Below are 22460 nucleotides of genomic sequence, written 5' to 3'. Positions count from 1 at the left end.
TGGAGTTGTGAGATGGGACCAGGGAGGGAGGGTGACAGGGCCAGGTCACTCTTTGTCAGAAAGGCCCTTTGGGCTAAGGAGTTTGGACCTTATCCTGAGGGGCAGTGGAAAGCCTCTGGAGGGTTTCTGATATAGGGGAGAGAGATCAAACGAAGGGCTTCAGCCAGCTCACACTGGCTACTATGGAGAGCAGAGGTGGGAGAGGGACCAGATAGGATGTGGAGAGGCCAGTGCAGGCAAGGGCTGGGATGGCTGCAAGGGGGCAGATAAGGTGACTCAGTCAAGGGTGATGGCTGAGGCATGACATCAGGTAAGGTGAATGGGTACTTCCCATCTCCTTCCCTGCGGTGCCTGCAGCAGCGGTTTATGTGCTACTTAAGCTTATCTTAACCTAAGTTCCCAGAACTTTTGGTCATGGGGCCTCCTGGAGGCTAATATGAGTTGTGCCAAGTTGGCCAAGACCAACTCTGCCTTCTCGGAATTGGCACCATCACTGGGGAGGAGGGCCACTTAGGGGAGCCCTCTTCAGGCACGTTTTGCCCTTTCACAGAAGGCAGGAAGCCTCTTCTTCAGTGCCAAGCAAGACCTGTTTATTCTTAGTAAACCCATGTTCTGTCTCTTAGGCTGTTAAATACATTGTTAAAACTCAAGCTGTTGCATTTGGGCTGCAGCTGGGAGCTTGGCAGAGGATCCTGCCTGATGAGGTAAGGGGAGAAAGCTAAGGACACTGCTCATTTGCAGCTGGAAATATCTTCTCATGGCCATTTGGCCAGGTTGTAAATGTCCTTTCCAAAGAGCAGGCTCAGAGGGGCCTCTGGTTGTGTGTCTTGGAATTGCCCTGTGTTTAGAAACAGTGTCTGTCGCCTGGTGAGTGAATCACTGTTGCTGGGGTGTTGGCAGGCTTTGAGGACCTCACCATGGGGCTCCAAGCTCTGAGGCTGCCATGGCCGTTTTGTAGTCCTCTTGAGAAGGGCCTCCCTTGTTTCCTTTGTACTGTAAGCATTTTATAAACTATTATTAAACATTCCTATGGAATTCCTATAGAAAGATTAGGAAATACAAATACAGGTGAAAAATAAAATTACGTCTCCAAGAGAGAACTAGATTGTGATTCTCTTCTTGCATATATATACAGTAATTTTTCCTTAGAAAAAAATGGAAACCTAGAGGGCATGTTGAGAGACTGCTTTTTCTCACCTTAATGATATTTTGATCTCTCCATGTTAATATGTATGCATCATTCAGTCTTAATGGCTATATAAGTCTATTGTATGGAAGAAATGTAGTTTTTAAAATCTTCTGTATTCTGCCATCTTGAACAAATCATGATGAAGTGGCATTTGGGTGTCAGATATGGGCCAGGCATTGCTGTACACTCTGAGGATGCAGCAGTGACCAGACACAGTCCCTACTTCCATGAAGTTACATTACCTTAATTATTTCCTTAGAATCGTTACTGGGTCAAAGAAGATGTTTGTTTTTTAAAGCTTTTGTTCACACTGCAGAATCTCACTCTTTTTCAAGTTTTTATCATAGCATTAACAATATTAAGTTTTAGATATTTGCTTGAGGATAGTTTAAAAATAGTTATTTGCATTTATCATTACCTAAGTTGAATATTCCTTTTATAAATTGCTCCTTTTGTAAAATGTCTGTTGATACCTTTTGCTCAGTTTTCTTTTTTATTTATTTATTTATTTATTTTTAATTCATTTTTAAAAAATATTACATTAAAAAAATATGAGGTCCCCATGTACCCCCCACCCCCCTCACCCCACTACTCCCCCCATAGCAACATTCTCCTCCATCATCATGACACATCCATTGCATTTGGTGAGTACATCTCTGAGCATCGCTGCACCTCATGGTCAATGGTCCACATCATAGCCCACACTCTCGCACGTTCCATCCAGTGGGTCATGGGAGGACCTACAATGTCCGGTAATTGTCCCTGCAGCACCATCCAGGCCAACTCGAAGTCCTGAAAACGCCTCCACATCTCATCTCTTCCTCCCATTCCCCACACCCAGCAGCCACCATGGCCACTTTCTCCACACCAATGCCACATTTTCTTCGATTACTAACCACAATAGTTCATGAATAGAATATCAGTAAGTCCACTCTAATCCATACTCTATTCCTCCATCCTGTGGACCTTGGAATGGTCGTGTCCACTCCACATCTATATCAAGAGGGGGCTTAGATTCCACATGGATGTCAATTTTCAATTGGCTATCTTTTTATTTACCGTATGAGTTCTTTACATATTAAGAACACTTTTGGGAAGCGGCTGTGGCTTAAGCAATTGAGCTCCTGTTTACCATAAGGAGGACACCCTTTGATCCCCTGGACCTCCTGGTTAAAAAAAAAAAAAGATCAAAGGCATCCCAGACCTACTCAGAGCTGTGCAGCCCCCCCCCCCAGTGCAGCACAGCGATGCAACAGAAAGACAATGACGAACCAGATAGGAAAAATAAAAGAACACTTTTCCATATCAATTACAGATTATTTTTCTCAATTGCTGGCCTTTTTTTTTTTCCTCTCCCCTCCCCGCCCCATTTGTCTGCTTTCTGTGTCCATTCGCTGTGTGTTCTTCTGTGACCACTTCTATCCCTTTCAGCAGCACCAGGAATCTGTGTTTCTTTTTGTTGTGTCATCTTGTTGTGTCAGCTCTCCGTGTGTGCAGTGCCACTCTTGGGCAGGCTGCACTTTCTCTCGCACTGGGTGGCTCTCCTTATGGGATGCACTCCTTGCGCGTGAGCCTCCCCTAGCGGGGGACACCCCTGTGTGGCAGGGCACTCCTTGCGCGCATCAGCACTGCATGTGGGCCAGCTCCACACGGGTCAAGGAGGCCCGGGGTTTGAACCGCGGACCTCCCATGTGGTAGGTGAATGCCCTATCCATTGGGCCAAGTCTGCTTCCCAATTGCTGGCCTTTCTGTATAGTGTATCAGAGATTTTAAATTTAATGTAAACTAATATATTTTCTTAGTTGGTTGTTCCATGTGCACTTCCCTATCAGGAGATGGCTAACAGGACAAGATTTTCTTCTAGTTTATGGTTTCTTCTTTCCACATTTAATGCTTTAATCCAGCTAGAATTTATAGTATTGTATAGTGCAAAGAATCACATAACTTAAAATTTCTCTAAATAGTTAATAAGTTGTCCCAGTACTAATATTGAATAATCTTTCATTTTTCTTTTGCTTTGAATGCCACCTTTATCTTAAATTAAATTCTTAATAAACCCCATGTTCTGGTTATTTTATGTTGTTTCACTGAACTATCTTTAATCTTGTTGTATTAACACACCATTTTGATTACTATAGCTTTTGTTGTATGTTTTAATATCTAGTAGTATAAGTTCCTCTACATTAGTCTTTTTATAAAATTATTTGTGGCTTTTTGTGACTATTTTTCTGGAAGACTTTCAGATCACTAAGTTATGAAACAAAAAGAAATGGAAAACCATTAGACTTCTTTTTTTTTTTTTTTCTTGCTTGAATTGCATTATACCTTTTTTTAAAAAAATATACCTTCATATTGTTTCAGAGCAAATTAGCATCTTTTGGTGTTTGAGCTTCTCCTGGTTGTCTACATCTTTTTTCAGGCTCTCTCTTATAATCTGCGGCTGCATTTTTAACTTCCTCCTGTGGGTCTTGCATATTTCTTATTTGACTTGGGTCCACATACATCTGCACTTGGTGTCGGATGCTTTCTACCCACCCTGCTGCCTTTCTGTTGCCTCTTTGGAAAGGTAGTAGACAGGCTTGCCTCCCCCGTGACTATCCTCACAGCTGTTCTGCAGAACTTTTGGCAAATTCATCTTGGCTCCTGAGCTGACCACCTTCCTTAAGAAAATGAGAAGAACAGGTCATAGGTGACTCTTTCTGAGCAAAAAGCCCAGGTATAACTTCATTTGTTATGGCCGTGCCCAGATGCAGCCTCATCTTGCTGCCTTATTTCCATGACCTGAGTTGTGATAAGATAAGTTTAGGTAACAGGGCTGGTACCTGCTGGTCAGAGAAGGTACCCCAATAGCCTGACAGAGTGAATGCATGGTGGGCCCTGGGGGCTGCTCTTTCTCTTCCTTGGAGTCCCTCCCTCCAAAACTTTGCCTCTAATTATCTGCTTCAGATTATTTTGGGGAGACTGCTTTTCTCACTTAATATCTCTCCTGGTCAGTCTACATGCATCATTCATTCTTTTTTTTTTTTTTTTAATTATTATTTTATTTTATTTTTTTAAATATTTATTTATTATTATTATTTTTTAATTACATTAAAAAAAAATATGAGGTCCCATTCAACCCCACCACCCCCGCCCCCCACTCCCCCCACAGCAACACTCTCTCCCATCATCGTGATACATCCATTGCACCTGGTAAGTTCATCTCTGAGCATCACTGCACCCCATAGTCAATGGTCCACATCATAGCCCAGACTCTCACGTTCCATCCAGTGGGCCCTGGGGGGATCTACAGTGTCCCGTAATTGTCCGTGAAGCACTATCCAGGACAACTCCACGTCCCGAAAACGCCTCCACATCTCATCTCTTCCTCCCGTTCCCCACACCCAGCAGCCCCCATGGCTACTGTTCCCACACCCATTCCACATTTTCTCTGTGGACATTGGATTGGTTGTGTCCATTGCACACCTATGTCAAGTGAGGGCTTAGATTCCACATGGGTACTGGATGCACTTTTCCCGCTTCTAGTTGTAGACACTCTAGGCTCCATGTTGTGGTGGTTGACCTTCTTCAACTCCATGTTAGCTGAGTGGAGTAAGTCCAATAAGTCAAAGTGTAGGAGCTGAAGTCTGTTGAGGCTCTGGGCCTGGGTGTCATATTATCAGTCCAGAGATTCAAATCCCCTACATATATCTTAAACTCAGCACCAACTACAATTCCAATAAAGTAGCATGCAAGTCTTGTGAAAAGAGATCCCCTCTGAGTCCATTTCCATCACGCAGAAACACCAGCTCCAAAGAAGGGCCATCTGTCATGGCAGTGAACCCCTTCTGCCATGACCATAGAACCCGTGGGTCTCTTTATCCCTCAAAAGAACCAATACCTGGGGTTGTATCCACCCTATCTGTCTCTTAGACTCTGTTCAGTTGTACATAGGGGTATTCCTTCTGACAACCTCCAGACTCTTTTTTAGAGACTCACAGCCTTATAATTTCATTTCTTCTTTCCATTTCCCCCTTACATTAGGTCAAACTGCTTCCCGAAGTCATGTTATTATATGTAGACAGGTATATTCTGCTGTTCCGCATTGAATCTTTAATTCAAGGTCATTTTCTAGTTGCTTCTTCCGCTGGTATGTGGGCATCATTCATTCTTAATAGCTACTTATCAATCCTTTGTATGGAAGACTGTAATTCAATAACCATCTGTTGTTCTGTTTTAGTATCTTGAACAAATCTGTGATTTACTGAGTGCCTGATACAGGCCAGGCTTTGTTCTAAACTCTGGGGATACAGCTCAGCTACACCTCAGTATAGGTTTTCTGTTCAGGCTTGGTGCCACTTAGTTTCTTGGAAAAGGGAGCTTGACATTGCCTATCTCCAGGCCTAGTTTGCATGGATTTCTGGGGGTTCCCAGGGGAGCTTGCAGCAGCACTAGACAGTTTGTGAGGGTGCTGGGCAGACACAATGTTCCTATCTACTCTCTCCCAAACAAGCAGGTAGGTATGCGTTGGGGTGGGGGCCTTTCCCACACTTTGGGGTACAGTCCCTTTTGGATGCTGCCTCCTCCCAAACAGGCCTTACTTAGAGGACCTTTTGTGCAAAGCCTTTTGTGTTCAGGGGCTCAGGATGAGGAGAAATGGGGGTGGGATTTCGGGGTACCGCTGTCAGGAGTGACAGTGTTGATGTGGCAGGCTGGGAGCTGTTGCAGGATATCCAGCTCTCTTGGCCATCAGAGTTATCACCTACCGCTCCCTCCCAGAGCAGAACTTTACAGGCTCTTCGTAAGCCATTTCCCAAAACCTTATCTCAGATTTGTTGGCACTCTGCCTCCAGGCTGGGATTCATGGATGGACTTAGTCTAAGCCACACAGCACATTCCAGAGAAATGACAGCTGGTATTCATGTAATTAAGCCTAGCTGCTTTTTCATGAGTGCTGTAAAGCATAAACCATGGAGTATCACCAGGGTGATTTAAAGGAATGGAGAGGTTCTCTCTCCCCTAAATTTGTTACCTGATCTCTGAAGAAGTATGCAGTTATAATTGGCAACACACCTGGGCCGCCAGTTCCAACCCTGTCTAGTCTGGTCTCCTGCCTGGTCCTGCTCTCCCACTGCCCCAGCTGTGAGGGGCAGCTGGCTGGTCTGTCAGTGGCCACACACATATCTTCCTGGCCCAGGGCCTTGCTGTCCCTTCCCTACACAACATACAGAGTGTGTTCTCCTGAGCTAGTCAAACCTCTTGAGGTGCAAGCCTTAAGTGAAAGGGGCTTGTGTAAGCAAGAAGAGAGGCCTTCCGGAGTTCTGGGGTGGAGAAAGCAGTATGACCAGTCCCTTGGGAGCCAACTTGTGGCCAGAACAGAGAGGACCTGGGCTCCACCCCCAGCCCGTTTACCTTTCCAGTGATTTGCAGTACTGTGCTGCGTAACTCCATAAAAGACTCTTTAAACCACTACTTCCTACTATGCAGCAGGTTCTGGGTTGAGAGAGCTTGTCCCATGCATTTCTCCGTCCTCAAACCCTAGGGCAGGGGCCGACATGCTGTCAGTTCTGTGGACGTTTGACAGGGCATGAAGGAATGGGGCTATTCACTTCATCTCTTCTCTTCATGATATAGGCACCTGCTTGGAGACGGAGATTGTGGTTGGACTTCTCTGAGCCTTACCTGGAAAAACAGCAGGTTGGGATTTCTCCTGAAGGGGTGAGGTGAGGAATGGTGGGCAGGCGAAAAAAAAAAGATGAACAGGAGTTAGTTGGCTCAGAAGTGACTTAGCTTACATCTCTGCTAGCTGGCTTCCCCTCTTGGGGGAAGCATTTGTATTTCCTTTATTTTCCTTGTTTTCTCTTAGTAAAGCTCCATTTGAGCACTCCAGTGGAGCTTGGCTGAGGGGGAGGCAGGAAGAAGGAGCTGGGCGTCAGGTGAGTGCTGGTCCTCCAGTACATGGAGGGTGGAGGGCTCTCCAGGTAGATCCAGCTCACCTCCTGGGCATGCTCCAGGCCCTGTGGCTGAGCTGGGAGACAATGTCAGGAGCTTCCATTGTGTATCCAGGGCTACTGCCAGTGGGACTTGCCCCAGGTTGTTTCTGCTGCTCTCTGTGGGTCTGGCTATTTCTAGGCCGACAAGACAGCAGCTGGCCTCTTCCCCAAGTCAGCAGCCCGGCCCAGACCAGCCTGAGGTTTTGGCCATGGGTGGTTTATTCATCTTTGTATCCCAAGTGCCTAGCTTGGTGCCCAGGATATTTGGGTCTTTAGTAAATATTTATGAATGAATGGTGACTCACCAGTGAGGACAGTGTCTACTGAGGAGCTTCACTACTGGAAGAACAGTGTCTGCTGAGGATTGTGCCCACCCCCCTGACTGCTCTCCCTGTAAACAGGTGCAGGCTGGCTGGGGTCAGTTTTGTTACTCTTCTGGCTGACCATTTGCTCTTCGCCTCCCTTTGGGGTGGGTTGCCTGAAGCATATACCACATTGTGTCAAAACATTGTGTCACATTCTCTTTCCCTCATTGTCTTTCATGTGCTGTCTCCTCCCTGTGGGCAGGGGCTGTGTGCTACATGTGGGTCCCCTTCACCTGGCACATGTGTTGGAATAAAAAACAGAAACAGACAAGTAGTCTGTGGATCAGAAAGGGGTGAACCAGAATCATGGATTGACAGACTGTTAGAGCCAGGGGTGACTGTACCCCCACTGTGATTCAGCATTCTCGGGTTGCGGGTAGTTATCAGGGGTCAAGAGGGGTGGGGCTTCTCATGAGGGTATATAGCCTTCCAGAGCAGGGGCCAGAATTGAGTACAGGTCACTGTTCGATACCCCGTGCCTTTTCCACAGGCAATCCTGAATACCCTTCTCTGTGTGAGACTGGTGTCTTAGTTTTATAGGACTGCCATAACAGAGTGCACAAACTGGGTGGCTTAAGACAACAGAAATTTCTTGTCTCACATTTCTGGAAGCTAAAAGTCTGAATCGGTGTCAGCAGGGCCACCTTTCCTCTGAAGTCTTATAAGGTTTTGGTGGTGGCTTGCTTGCAATCCATGGCTTGTGGTTTAATTTGGTTCCTGCTTATGTCACCTGGGTCTCTTCTGTCTTCTCTGTCCAACTTTCCTCCATTTGTAAGAGCACTGGTCATATTGGATTGCATCATCTTAATAAATTGTATCTTCAAAAATCCTATTTCTATACAGTATCACATTCATGAAGACTCGGGGTTAGGTCTTGAAAATATCTTTTTGGGGGATGCAACTCAGTCTACAGTGGCTGGAATTTTGGCATACTTGAATTGTGTGTATGTGCACACATATGTATTTGTCTTTTAAGCTAAGTTGTTCTTTTCACTATATTGATCCAATGAATGTTATTGAATGCCTTGCAGACAGTGACCTCTGTGACCATGAAACTCCGGGCATCCATGCTTCTGGCCTGGTTTGGTGTCGTGGGATGCGTGCGGGCTGAGTTCTTCACCTCCATCGGTACGGGCCAACAGGATATCACCTACCTGAGCAATTCTTGGTCGAATACCAGAGGATAGTGCTGCCTGAGGTCTTATTCTGAGTGTTCTCATTCAGACAAATATGACCTCATCCACTGGTTTTGACCAGTTTTGGGGAACTTGCAGAATTGCTATTTTCCCTTCTGAGAATCTGCTGAGCTGGATGTCCTGGGAGCCAACTGTCTGGATGAGGCCTTCCTTCCTGGGAAGTGCAGGCTCCTCCCAGGCTCTCCAGCCTTTTTGACCACTTGTCTCCTCAATGATAAAGTGATTTTGAGCAGAGAACACTCTGTGGCCTGGGGATCCAGTGCTTTTCACTTGCTCACCTGAAATCTTACAGCTTGTTTCCATGTGACGAAGCCCTCAGGATGCCCATGTTCCAGTGACATAACCAGTTGATTAACTGTGGAAAAATGAGACAGACTTCTTCCTTGAGGAGTCCCCAGTGCACTTATCCCACACATTCCACTGGGACCATCCACTTCACTTTACCTGAAGCTGGGGCCTAGGACCATGTGAGGGCCTTAGCCCTGTTTTACTCCAAGTCCCTACAACATCAAGAGAGCTGACACTCTTCCAGCCTAGGGGACTTAACATCTGTGCTGGTGTTTTGTACCCAAGGAAGGGGGTTGGACAGCCATCAACCATTTCTTACTGGCCCTTGCTTCTCTCCCTTGCAGGACACATGACAGACCTGATTTATGCAGAGAAAGACCTGGTACAGTCTCTGAAGGAGTACATCCTTGTGGAAGAAGCCAAGCTTTCCAAGATCAAGAGGTGTCTGATGTCCTGAGTTCCTATACCCACTCTGAGTCAGGAACCTATCCAAGTTCCCACGAAAGGAAGTCCTTTGAGAGGGCATTGTGGGGCTGGCCTGGTTTACTTATGCCATTCCTGAGCGTAGTGCACAGGCTGAGGAACCACTGTTTTTCCTTTCTGTTTATGAGGTTTATGCTTACATTGGGGTTCCCAGCTTTTGTTTAGATTGAGGGGCTAGAAGTATCAATGGGGAGTTCTTTGTTCACTTTTTATTACTTCTTGATGAAAATCTCACCAGGAAAACTGCCATCTTTGTGAGCGGGCATGTTAGTCTTCTTTTTCTTCTGGTTTCACAGTTGGGCCAACAAATTGGAATCTCTCACCAGCAAGTCAGCTGCTGACCCTGAGGGCTATCTGGCCCACCCTGTGAATGCCTACAAACTGGTGAAGCGGCTGAACACAGACTGGCCGGCGCTGCACGACCTCGTCCTGCAGGACTCAGCCACAGGTGAGGGGCAGTGAGCAGGTGCCTGGGTGAGTAGGCATGCTTGTGTGCTCACACCTGGGTGTGTATGGGTGTGAACCTGCCTTGGGTCTGGGCATTGATGGGCTTGCACAGTGCATGAATACGGCACCATCTAGTCCATGGCTCTCTTCTCTCTGAGGATCTGGTGATTAGCTGTCCTTATTTTTTACTATGTAGTAATAGTATCAGTTCTTGCCTTTTAATAGTATTTTTATTTCTCCCTTTTATGGTGATGATGATTTTATTAATTATACTTTAGTAATACATGTTTTTTATGGAAAAGATGGGAAATATAAAGACAATTGCATAAAAAGGGTAGTATATGGGAAAAATACACCTAATATAAATAATGGATGATACAACTATTTTAATAATCTTTCATTGATTGTAACAAAGGTATCTACTATTAAAAAATAGTACAATTATTTTAAAAAGTGCTATAATCAATATTAACAGATGTTCTATACCAGTGCAAGGTGGTGGTAAGATGGTGTACACAAATCCTGTATTTTATGAATGATTATTGAAAAAAAAATCACGTAAGAAAGTACAATTCTTCTTAATCCAGTTGCCTAGTGATAAGCACTATTAAAATTTCAGTCTTTTTAAACATGTGTTTATATTTTTAAGCTTTTTATTTTGAAATAATTTCAAACTTACATGAGAGTTGCAAAACTAATATGAAACCCACACAGGGAACTCCAGCGTACCCCTCCTTCAGATCGCCAGACCCACTGATTTTAATATTTTGCCACATTTGCTGTATTCATCCATCCATCCATCCTCTGTATATTTAATACCTATTTTCTAAATGTTTGAAAGTAGATTGTATACGTTATGCTCCTTGAACGCATAATACTTATGTGCATAGCCTTAGAACAAGAACCTTAAGTATGGGTATCAAGTTCAAGAAACTTAACAGTGATTGATACTGAGCTTACCGTCTATATTTCACATTTTTTTCGTATGTTCCAATAATATCTTTTTATTGTATAATTTTTATTAGAGAAGTTATAAGCTTACTTAAAAATCATACAGGAAATACAGTTTCCATATACCCTCCCCCATATTAACACCTTGCATTAGTGGTACTTTTGTTACAATTAATGAAATAATATTGTAATAGTACTATTAACTGTAGTCCATAGTTTACGTTAGTGTTTACTGTGTTGTATAGTCCCTGATTTAAAAATAACTTTTATTCTAATAACATGTACAACCTAAAATTTCCCCTTTTAACCATACTCAAATATATAATTAAGTGGTGTTAATTCCATTCACAATATTGTGTGATTTCATTTTTAAAAACTGGAATCATGCATATATACCAGGGGATGCAAACTCGCTAGCTTCCTGGGGACCAAATGAATGAACAAAAATTAGAAGTGTACCAGGTAGTGGGGACAAGGCAGGCTTGAGGGTGTGGGCCGCCTCTAAATGCATTCCCATTTGTGTCTTTTACAAACTTGTCTGCTGGCAGATTGGTGACGTAAGCATTTGCTTTCCCCCTACGTTTTCCAGCTTCTCTGTATGCCATTAAATGCTCTTTGGCAACATAATTTTAAAGTGACTCAACAGTATCTCTCATACTGATGTACTGTAAAATTGTTCAAGTAATTGGATGCAGAATTATTTCCAAATTATTGATAGTCTTGTGTGTGTTTATGTGTGTATCTTTGTGCCTACCTCTGATTTTCTTAGGATAAATTCCTAGAAGTGATATTTATATGTCAGAGTATGAACTTTGAGAAAAGCTTTTAGCTGTGTTTGGTACTTTTACTGCGGTCATACTTTCTGTGCTCTAATACTTTCCTTTCAGCAAGAAGAAAGTGTGGAGTGGGCCTTCCTGACTTCCCAGCCCTTAACCCAGCGCCCTGGACTCCTTGCCCCTTGTCTTTGAACTAGGAGTGTTGATTAACTTCAGACAAGTTGTCTCCATGGCTGCGGCATTTCAGCCCATGTGGCCAGAAGGGGTTGGGCTTGGCTGAGGGCAGGGTGGCCTCAGAGGAGGTACTGGCGAGCTCAGCAGGGCTGGCGCCCTGCCCAGTGAGCTCACTGCCTCTAGAAGCCACGGCTCTCTTTCCCAGACCCCCTCCCCCACCTCCCGGCCCAGCCTTGGCCTGTAGCTCAGAATAGGCCATTCTGCCTGCAGGACCAGAGACTAAGCCTGAACTGGATGACCTCCCACCCACCAGTCTTGTTTTCCACACCTCCATCCTCTGCTGTCAACATCTGTTTTCCTTGGAAAATTTTATAGTTACTTGGAGAGAGACAGGACTGGCCCAGAGAGCAATAGGATGTTTTCATCTCTGACTTTCAGAGTTCTTGCTTCTGAAATATGGGGTCACACTGACAGTGTGGCTCTTTCTGGACATGTTTTCTTTTTCCTGGATTCTAAACTCTTAGAGACCCTGTGGCCTTGTATCTGTGAAGAGGGCAGAGTTGCAGCTTCTTGGTCCCTGGGTTCCCAGGCATGACTAGAGGTGGGTGTTGGAGCTGGAAGTCATAATAGTAGGTGGCAGAGGGTACTGCTGCCCTTGGGGGGTGGGGGGCTGAGGAAGGAACAGTCTGTGAATTCCCTTCCCATTTCTCAACTTACAGCCAGAATCGAAGTACTGGCTCCCAGCTGGAGTTCTGGGATTGTAGGAGGTGCAGATTTTGCTCTACAGCTAGGGCATGGAGCCCCAGAACAGCCTCCCTGGGGCTGTTCTTTGGTCAGAAGCCCACGGCTCCTGGCTGTGGTCTTGAGCACCACCCTTGGGGTCTCTTACTGAGTGCTCATTGCAGGCCTGTGTGATGGGAGTGCCCTAGAGAGCAGAGCAAGGCCCAGCATGGTCTCTCAGGGATCCCAAGCTGGGAATGGAGGAGTTTGGCAGGCTGCGTTCCCTCGGTTGACTCTTCGTGCCTGCTGGACTCCTCACCTTGAGATAGGAGCTGGAAGTCCATGTTTACCTATCAGCCCAATGATCATTGATCAAGGATTTCCATGTGGTTCATTTTCTACTGGGTGGTCGGACTGTCCTCTTTGATCCTCTCCTGTGTATCTCTCAGTTACCCTCTCTATCCTTTGTCCCTTCTGTTTCTGCTGGGCGTGACAACGTGCTATAGAGCCAAGACTCCTGGCCCCAAATGTTAACCAATGTGCAGGGCCTTCTCTGTTTAGTGCTAAATGAGCAGCACAGGCAGTAGGTACAGTGAGGAATAAGAAAAGAGCCTCTCATGGATGAAGTCATCAGGAAAGGCTTCTTGGTGGAAGAGGAAACAGCCTTTAAAGGAAGGGACAGGGAGATTCCACTAGCCAGAGGCTCCTTAGTGCCAGAGACCCCTTAGTGCAGTTCCAGGTGGAATTCTGCCCCTGGATCAAGGCTAATCTCTTTTTCTTGCTCTCTTGTTTGAAAGGCTTTCTTGCCAACCTCACAGTGCAGCGGCAATTCTTCCCCACTGACGAGGATGAAACAGGAGCTGCCAAGGCCCTGATGAGGCTTCAGGACACGTACCGGCTGGACACAGACACGATTTCCAAAGGGGAGCTTCCAGGTAATTCTTCATGCCAGGCTTCGCCTGCCCCTGTGTGTCTTTATGTGGCTGGACAGGGTGTGGCTACCACACTCTTGTGTCTCTCCCCTCAGGTGCACTGTCACCTCTGCTGGTAATCCTCTCTTGGGCTCCTCTTGGTGCCAATCTCCCATTTCTGTGACGCTGTCTGCCCCTAGCTCTTACCTCGCCACCTCCCTCCATGTGCTGAGCAGAGGCCTTCTCCTGCTTCTCAGAGAAAACCGGACTGCTGGTGGGGAACTCCTCAGCCTCTACCCCCAGGGCACCACACAGATCTGCATCCAGCCCTGCCTCCATTTCCCACCCTCCTTTTTTTTCTTGCCCAAGGCTGATCCTTGGACTCACTGCCCCTTGTCCTTTGCGCCCTCGGTTACATTCTCTGCACCTCTCCCTTCTGTCTCTGCCTCTCTGGGCTTTCCCCTGAGCTCACACACCAGCTCCATTCTCATTTGTCTTGCACACACCCTCAGGATCCAAGGCTCCTACAATCTCTGCTGTCACCCTATATCTTCTCTCCTCCTGGCCAAGCTTCTGGATAGTGTTATCTACCCACATTCCACCCCCTTGGATTGCATGTACTATTCAGCCTACAACATCTGATTTCTTTCCCCACTGTCCACTGATCCTGCCCTTGTAAGGTCACCAGTGGCCACCTGGCTGCTAAAGCCAGTGGACAGGTTTCAAGTAGCATGTTCTTTAACTTTTCAGCAGCGTTTGACACACTGATGTCCTGCTATTCTCCCCTCCTTCTTCTGGATCGTGACACTCTGCTGTTTCTCCTTTGACCTTTTGCTCTCTCTCTCTCTCTTTTCAGTCCCTCCTTCCACTGATTGCTCCAGTATTAGTACTTATAAGAAGATATATGGGGTTTAGGGGCTACATGAGGCCAATAAGTTCAGGGATTCAGGTAGAACCCACTAGACCTTAAATGCCATCTCACTCCTGGGGACCTTGGAGAAGGCCCAAGCAGACGGAATCATGGTGCGTGGGAAAGGGCGTTCTGGGATTGATGGTCACAGATTGGAGCCCCGGTACTGTGGGGTCTGGTGAACATACCATAAGGGATGCTGACCTCTCCCTATTCCTTCCTTGGTCAGATCTTAGACCAAGCCAGGCCATGTGGCCCAAGTCTCAGACCCCAACAGAGGCCAGAGAGAGAAGGCAGCTCAGGGCACCGGCAAGATCTGTTCACCCTGCACCTGTGAGAAGGATTGATGGGAAGAGGGGGCCATACCCAGGCACTGACCTTTTTGCTTTCAGTGAACAGCCCATGAGCGCCCTGGAGCAGGGAGAGAGGTGGGAGGGAATTACTCCCCAGGACTCTGCCCTTCCCTGTGCTCTCCCTAACCGCCTTCCGCGGAGGAGCCCTGCCATTCCCATCTTTGAGGTATTGCCTAAAAATGGATGACACTGTTTGTGTTTCCTGCCAAGGCTTATCTCCTGAGCTTCCCATATGCGTAGGCAAATCTCTCTTTACTTGGATGTTCAAACTTCACATGCCTGAAATGAATTCTTCATTCCCCTTTGAACTGTCTTTCCTCCTCCCTCACCCTTAGCTCAGTTGAAAGCATCTGGCTGCCCAAGCCAGAATCTCAAGGCCTATGGATTCTCCCTCCTTAATATCTTCTTTACTTGTCCCTTGAACTTTTTAACCACATGGCTGCTTCTCTCTCAACTGGATTATTGAATTATCATTTTCTTGTCTCATACATCCAACTCACTCTGTAAAACCATCCTCCATGTGGTTTCTAGACCACAGACAGCACGGCTTTAAGTGAACATCTGTTCATGCAATTTCCCAATCACAGTGCTTAAATCTTAGGACTAAACCCACACTCTTAGGTATGGTCTCTGAGGTCCTGCACGACTGCGCTCCATTGCACCAAGCTTCCCATCACTTGGTGCCTTTGTTCATCCCACTCTCTCTGCCTTAACCCAAATCAGCTGGACTACTTCGTGTCTTATTGCCCTTTAGTACTCAGTTCAGCTGTCACTTTCCAGAGCGCACTTCAGGGAATAAATATTCATTTAAGATTCTGGGGACGATTGTGAGGCTGTGGGAACCAGTCTTGATATTCTTGCATCTGAGGGGATATTAATAATAATAATAGCAACTGGTCATTAGCATCCTGTGGGTCACGGAGACATCTCCATGTGCCACCTTACTGATGCCTTGGCACAAACCCTCTAAAATTGATGGTATCTCAATTTAGAGATAGGGGAACTAAGAATCAGAGAGGCTAGGCAACTTTTCCATGGTTACATAGGGGAGAGTGCCATAGTGAGGTACATACAGACCGAGCTTTGTCCAGTTTCAGAGCCCTGGCTTACTCAACTGTGTCACACTGCCTCCCTCAGTGTAGGTTTTCGGGCCTACAGAGTCAGAGGAGATCTGTGGATACCCGAGGAGAGTGGAGACAGCCTAAGGAACTCCCTAAGCCATGGCTTGTCCACTAACTCCATCTTGTGTTTACTCTTCCCAACTTTCTCTCCCACATTGTTTGTTTCTGACCCAACAGGGCAAATAGATCCTGGTCTCTGAAGTGTCAGCCCCTTGCAGCAGGGTTTTCATTCTGGACAGAGGCCCTTCTTGGGCAGCAATCAAAAAGAATCCACTCTGCGGGAAGTCTTTCATGCCAGCCATGCCCAGTTTGCTTTTAATGGCATTGTGGGGGGATTCCTTTGATTTCCAGGGAGGGTTACAGCTCCTTCTTACTTTCCATGGGATCTGCTTTCTCATTGATCGTTATCCCTTCTTTCCCCCACCCCAAGCCTGCATCTCCCAAAGGCTAAGACTACAAATCATCATCATCTGTTTGGCTTGAAACTCTCTTAACTGTCACTTTCCAGTGCTGAGCCCACTGCAGCTGACTCATGGCCACAGGCCCTGCTGAATCGATACTCACCAAGGTCTCTGCCATCTAATGGCCACAACTGACACTGCATTCTTAGCCTCTCTTGGCTTCTGTTGCCCTGTTCCCACTCTATTTCTTTTACCTCTTAGTTTCTTCTCAGCATCATTCATTCTGTTTTTAATGTTTAGGTGCTTCCTGGAGCTCTAGCTTCAACCACTTTCCCCACTCCTTCCCCATACTCTTCCTCAAAGTGATTGTCCTCATCCTTGGTTTTAGCTACCATCTAAGTTGTTTTTCATATTCAATTAAGACCAGTTTTCTCCCTTCTAGGCTTATATAGCCAGCTGTTCATCAGACATCTTCTCCCACCTGGCACACAGGACCTTATTCTCTGGAACACACTTCTTGTAGGCTCCCTGGACTCCATCATAACAAAAGTCCTTTTCCACTTGGGCAAAGGGGGGGTTAAGGTTAGGAGACTGAATATGAACCCAGCCAGGGGTGGGGCAAGTCTGGTTGTGCTGTGTTTACTGTATATCAGTGGCCCTTTGGAGTGTGTGGGCTGAAGCTCTGCTGTGGCTCTACTTGAATGAAGCCGCCTTCAAGTGGCTCAGGCCATTTTTTTTTTTTTTAATACAGGACACCTCCTCCATACCCTAGAGGCTTTTTGTAGCTTGACTATTTGCCTTTCCTTCTGTAGGAACCAAATACCAGGCAACACTGAGTGTGGACGACTGCTTTGGGATGGGCCGCTTGGCCTACAATGAAGGAGACTATTATCATACAGTCTTGTGGATGGAGCAAGTGCTGAAGCAGCTTGATGCAGGGGAGGAGGCCAGCACAACCAAGGCCCAGGTGCTTGACTACCTCAGCTATGCTGTCTTCCAGCTGGGAGACATGCACCGGGCCCTGGAGCTCACCCGCCGCCTGCTCTCCCTTGGTAAGGAGATTCTCAGGGGAGGGTAAGCTGGGAATGGGAAGCTGTAGAGAACTGGATTCTCTCAGTTGTTGCCTGATACCTTTTCTGGGACTGAGTTAGTCTAACCTGTCACCTGGCCAGCTTCTAATGCGTTACTGGTTCTAGGTCCAGCCAGCTGCCAACTAGCTTTTTACTTACCCAAGTCCTGGTGTTAACCCTACCCAGTTGCTGATGGCTACACTTAGGCCTCTGGGCATCCTTTTTTTAAAAAATTGGGGACCCATTAGATGCATCTGCCGCTATCCAGGGTAGGGTCTTCATTGTGTCAGGAGCAGCCCAAGAGGTGAGCTGGACTTCCACATTGCTGCCGTGACAACAGTGACCAGAGCCATTATTTAGAGTCCTGAGGTCTTTTGGTGGAACCTGCCATGACATGGGTGCTTTTTGAGATGTTGCCCTGAGGGAGACCAAAAGTACTATGTCTTTAAAACCCATGTACTAGTAATGGGAACATCATAATCTGGAATTTCACAGATCAGCAAAGGTTTCTTTATGCTGCCTGAATCTGATGTCAGTTAGCAAAGGAGCATCCTGCAAGATATGGGAAGGGAATTTGGTATAGTCTGTCCAGTGAGTTAGTAAGGACCTTGGGCAGGGGATTAGGATGCCTGGATTCTTGTTTTATATAACCTTAACCTAAATCTTTTAACATCTTTGGGCATCATTTCCTTATTGAGGAATGGGACAATAATCCTGCCCAGCCTGCTTCTTTGGATATCCGCAATGTCCACAGGACAAAGCTGTAGCAGTGTCATGTGGCTCTTCCTTTTGCTGGCATTTCCTTCTGGCTGTGACCAGCACATGGTGTAATCACCGGAAATGGACACACTCTAGGGAATGGATGTAAGCCATGAGTGGGAGACAGGTCTTTAGGCTGCTCTGGACCTGGGTCCCTGAAATCTCCAGGGAGGTCTGACATGGAGCCCCCCTGTGTGCTCAGTGGCTGGCCGAGTGTCCCCCTTCTTGCTCCTTTCCAATCTCTGCCCAGGGTGGGGAGACTCTCTATTGGCATTTAGGCTTTCACTAGTGAACCCTGGCTAGAAAGCTACGGAAGGCAGGATGCTGTGTGTGCATGAGCTGCTGGGAGAAAACCACTTAGAGAACAATTTCTCTAAATGACCTAACAGATGTTTGTGGTTTCCTTTTCCTTCTTGTTCTTTGCTTTTTGTAGACCCAAGCCATGAACGGGCTGGAGGGAATCTGCGGTACTTTGAACGGTTGTTAGAGGAAGAAAGAGAAAAACTGTTATCCAATCAGACGACAGAAGCTGAGCCAACCACCCAGGAAGGCATCTATGAGAGGCCTGCGGACTACCTGCCCGAGAGGGATGTCTATGAGAGCCTCTGTCGTGGGGAGGGTGTCAAACTGGTGAGATGTGTGAGGGAGGTCAGGGGACCCAGACTGTGGACCTGGATGGGCAGGCAGATTGGGAAGGATGTTTCTCTCCTTGTAGGTGCTTTTCTCAGCATCTTCCCCCATTCTTTGTAGCACCTGCTGAGGCTGAAGTGTGGATGTTCTCTGAGGTGTAGGGCAGCAGGTATCTCCCCTGATGCCCCAGTAGGGTTTCAGTCCTTGCTGTGTTCCCCTCCTCACCCCAGTGTGCCCAGCTTTTGCTTGACTCACTGTTGGGGAGAAAGCCCTGGGGGTGGATATGTCTCAGGTCCCAAAGGCAGTCACGGAGATAAGTCTCTGTGGTAAAGACAAAGCACACGCTAGAGCTTGGTATCAGGTGTCACTGACCTTTGAGAGCCCTGGGATCCAGTGCTTCCTTTGGGAGGCTGAGGCATGGGGCAGGCTCTTGGTCTTTTCTATGCCCATGTCTGCTTGGCTTCTACTCAGAAAGGTTTCTCCTCTGTCCCCAACTCTTTAAACCTACTGTAAATGGGGGGTCAGGAATTACCTTCTGCCACAGGGCTTGTGGACATGAGGTACTCTTGGGAGAGAAGAAGAATTGTATGATTTGTCACTTCATGCTGGTCAAGCAGAAGGGCTTTTGTTTGGTTCTGTGGCTGAGCAAGGGGGAGACCTGAGGTGGGAGACCAGTGTCTGCAGCCAGAGGAGGCTGGGACTGGGGGTTAGGACTCACTCAGCCCTTAGTCTGTTGCTCTCTGCTTCCCAGACACCCCGGAGGCAGAAGAGGCTTTTCTGTAGATATCACCATGGCAACAGGACTCCCCAGCTGCTCATCGCCCCCTTTAAAGAGGAAGATGAGTGGGATAGCCCACACATCGTGCGGTACTATGACATCATGTCTGACGAGGAAATCGAGAGGATCAAGGAGATTGCGAAACCCAAAGTAGGTATTTCTGTGAGTCCTTCCTGAGTCACTGGAGGGCAGGCCCTCTCTGACCCCTGGTGCCCTGGGCAGTCCGTTTGCTTCCCCAGCCAGCCTTCGCCGATGTCTAGCTTGAGTCTGCCATGGGGGCACTGAGCTGCTGCCGACTCAGTCTGCCCTTGTGGGATCATGGTCCACGGTCCAGGGGGAAGAACATGAGGGGAGTGATGTGGACACCAGGAGTAAATGGAGCTGAGATAGGAGGCACTCTGCAAACAAGAAGGCCCTCAGTCACTGGGGGAACTGGTATGTGGGCAAGTTTTTAGGATATATGCCATGGGGTTCTGACCCTTGAACTGCCAAGCTGGGTCCTATGGAGCTCCTAATTGAGATTGCAAATGAGGTGATTACTTTGGAGGAGAATGTACATCTTTACAATATTGACTCTTCTCATCCAGAAACACACTGTATCTTTCAATTCATTCATAGCTCTTAAAATTTTTTCATATAAGCTCTTGTACATTGCTTGTTAAGTTTATTCCTAGATAGTTTCTTTGTTTGCTATTGTAACTGTACTTTGTTTCTTCATCATTATATTTACTGGTTATACTATTATATTAGTTTACTATTACATGCTATAACTGTTGATTTAAAAATTTTATTTCATAATAATAGTGAACGTTTACAGAGTGCTTGCAGTGTGAAGACCCTGTTTTAAATGCTTACATTAACAAATCTGTCAATAAAGTCTGTCATCATCTTTACTTTACACATGAGGAAACTAAGACTTGGGCAGGTCACAGCTACTTGTTGAACTCCTTATTCCTTTTTGTTTTTTTAGCTGATTCTCTTGGGTTGTACAGATAGTAGTATCATCTGCAAAAAAGGAAAGATTTGTTTTTTCCTTCCTAATAGTTAAAATTTATGTTCTTATTGGACTGTCCAGAACTTCTAGACCAGTATTAAAACAGGTATCCTTGTCTTATTCCTGAATTTCCTAGACATTCTCTGGCATTTCCCAGTTAAGTGTGAGGTTGATTGTTTGTTTTATATATATGCTATCATGTTATAAAATTATTCCCCTATTTCTAGTTCATAAAGCAATTTCTTTTGTTTGACATCTTCCCAAGAGAACTATTTACTGCTGTATCCCCACTGTTCCCCCAACACTGATGATTAGAAGGGAGGAATTAGCTGGGATTCTTTATTGCTCTGTCTCTAATAAAATTATAGTGGCCAGTGTGGCTAGGAGGCCCCTGGAGACCCCTGAACTAGGTTTCTATCCCATGGTTAGGTGGTTATGTGGCTGGACCCTGGTTGTTTTCTTGGAACAATCTTGGCTTGAGGTGCTAGGAGAGCTAGGGCCCAGAGCCAGCTGTTGGCACTGTGGGTGTGGCTGAGGGAAGGTCTGCCCAGGGTATGTGGAGAGTGGGGACCAGGAGATCCCCACCCCCAGACAGCTTCATGTCCTCCAAAGCCCTCCAGGGAGGAAAACGACTTCTCTGGCTGCCAGTGAGAAGGCACTGTCATACCAGAATCTCTTGAGATTTCCTATCCTGTCTCCCAGGCCCAGTAGTGAGAACAAATATGTGCATGTATGTGTGTGTGTCTATGTGTATGGTAGTGGCGGGGACTGTTAGGAAAACTTGACCTTGAACAGAAGCCGTGTGCAGAACCAGACGTATTGGCCGTCACAAGCTGTCCCTTCCGGAGCCTGTGAGGAACAGATGCTATTCTGGCTTTGAAGTAGTGCCCATGAGCTTTACTTGGCCTGTGGGAAATGCCTGGCAGCTGCCTCTGGGTCTCCAGCCTGCTTTCAAAATAGCCCCATTGGTCCCCAGGGGCAGAGCACAGCTGTCCAAGGCCTGTTGGTGGGCGTCAGGCCAGCACTGAGGCTCAGATGCTTGGATGGGGCCTAGCTGTGGCTGCAGCTGTCATCAGGGAGGACTGGCATGAGCTGGAGCTCAGGAAGGGTCCTTGGGTAGGAGCTCAGGGAAGCTCTCTGTCCTGGGTGTGCTGGCCATCTCTGCAGAGTGTGTGGTAGCAACACATTGTCTGTTGGTTGACCTGACCTCCTGGTCAGCTTTCAGATACATCCAGTCCTCTGTATACCATCTTCCACCTCCTGGCCCAGGTCACATCTGCTTTGACCTCTGCCTTGGTCTCCTTGTTCCTACTCTGTCTTGTCCCTAGTCCACGCTCCATGAGGTGCATGTAGTAATCTTTCCAACATTCAGACTGTGAGTGTCCCTCCCCTGTGTGAAGCCTTCTCTATGAGGCTCTCAAGGGAGTAAAAATAGTGCCTTTTTCTTTACTTCTTGCACAGTGGAAGTAACAGGGAACTTGGGGTTGGCCGATGAATCAGGTAATTAGGTACAGATCTTCATTCTCATTTTAACTTAACTGCACTTACCTCCTTAGTTAACCTGCCTTCTCTTTCTGCTTAGCTGGGGATGTGGGTCTTCCTTCCTTTGTGGCTCTTATAGATACCTTGGGACCCATTTCTCTTTAGAGGGGGGAATAGTATGTAGCCTAACATACAGCAGGGTGCCTCCAAGAGGGGGTGGGTGAAGGGTTGTTGGGAACCCAGTTTTACGTGGTGCAGCAGGAAAGGATTTAGGAGGGTTTGGGTAGGTTTCTTGGCACAGGGTACTGCTGAGGTCCAGAGGGATGGTTGGTGTGAGTTGACCAAATTGAGAGGAGTGTGCAGGGTGAGAGTCAGGATGGTGGGACAGACTGGATGTTTTGGGAACAGCCAAGCCCAGGCCATGCTAGGCAGGGTGGGATATGGACCCACTGAAAAGGGGGCCCTCTAGGCAGGTTGGTGAATGGTCAAA

At 46.8% G+C, this 22460-nt stretch overlaps 1 protein-coding gene across 19 annotated transcripts in view; it reads left to right on the top strand.

Moving 5' to 3' along the window:
* P4HA2 (prolyl 4-hydroxylase subunit alpha 2) overlaps positions 1–22460 on the top strand; it is a 39010-nt gene that overhangs the window by 4358 nt on the left and 12192 nt on the right. For 7 of the 19 annotated variants that reach the window (XR_011646526.1, XR_011646527.1, XM_071209851.1 and 4 more), the window contains 8 exons: positions 6803–6891; positions 8558–8654; positions 9355–9451; positions 9790–9941; positions 13359–13496; positions 17070–17309; positions 18520–18716; positions 19468–19644. Coding sequence is in view for 17 of the 19 variants with exons in the window: in XM_071209851.1 (XP_071065952.1) it covers positions 8576–8654; positions 9355–9451; positions 9790–9941; positions 13359–13496; positions 17070–17309; positions 18520–18716; positions 19468–19644 (1080 nt within the window). In the remaining 2 variants the exon portion in view is untranslated. Of the gene's footprint in view, positions 1–6802; positions 6892–7034; positions 7105–8557; positions 8655–9354; positions 9452–9789; positions 9942–13358; positions 13497–17069; positions 17310–18519; positions 18717–19467; positions 19645–22460 lie in introns of all 19 variants that reach the window. The other 12 variants (XM_058278277.2, XM_058278204.2, XM_058278290.1 and 9 more) reach the window with 4 other exon arrangements.

This window comes from Dasypus novemcinctus, chromosome 2 (assembly GCF_030445035.2).
Source record: "Dasypus novemcinctus isolate mDasNov1 chromosome 2, mDasNov1.1.hap2, whole genome shotgun sequence".
Lineage (NCBI taxonomy): Eukaryota > Metazoa > Chordata > Mammalia > Cingulata > Dasypodidae > Dasypus > Dasypus novemcinctus.
Note: the sequence above shows the minus strand (reverse complement) of the source record. Positions and strands in the feature narration are given on the sequence as shown.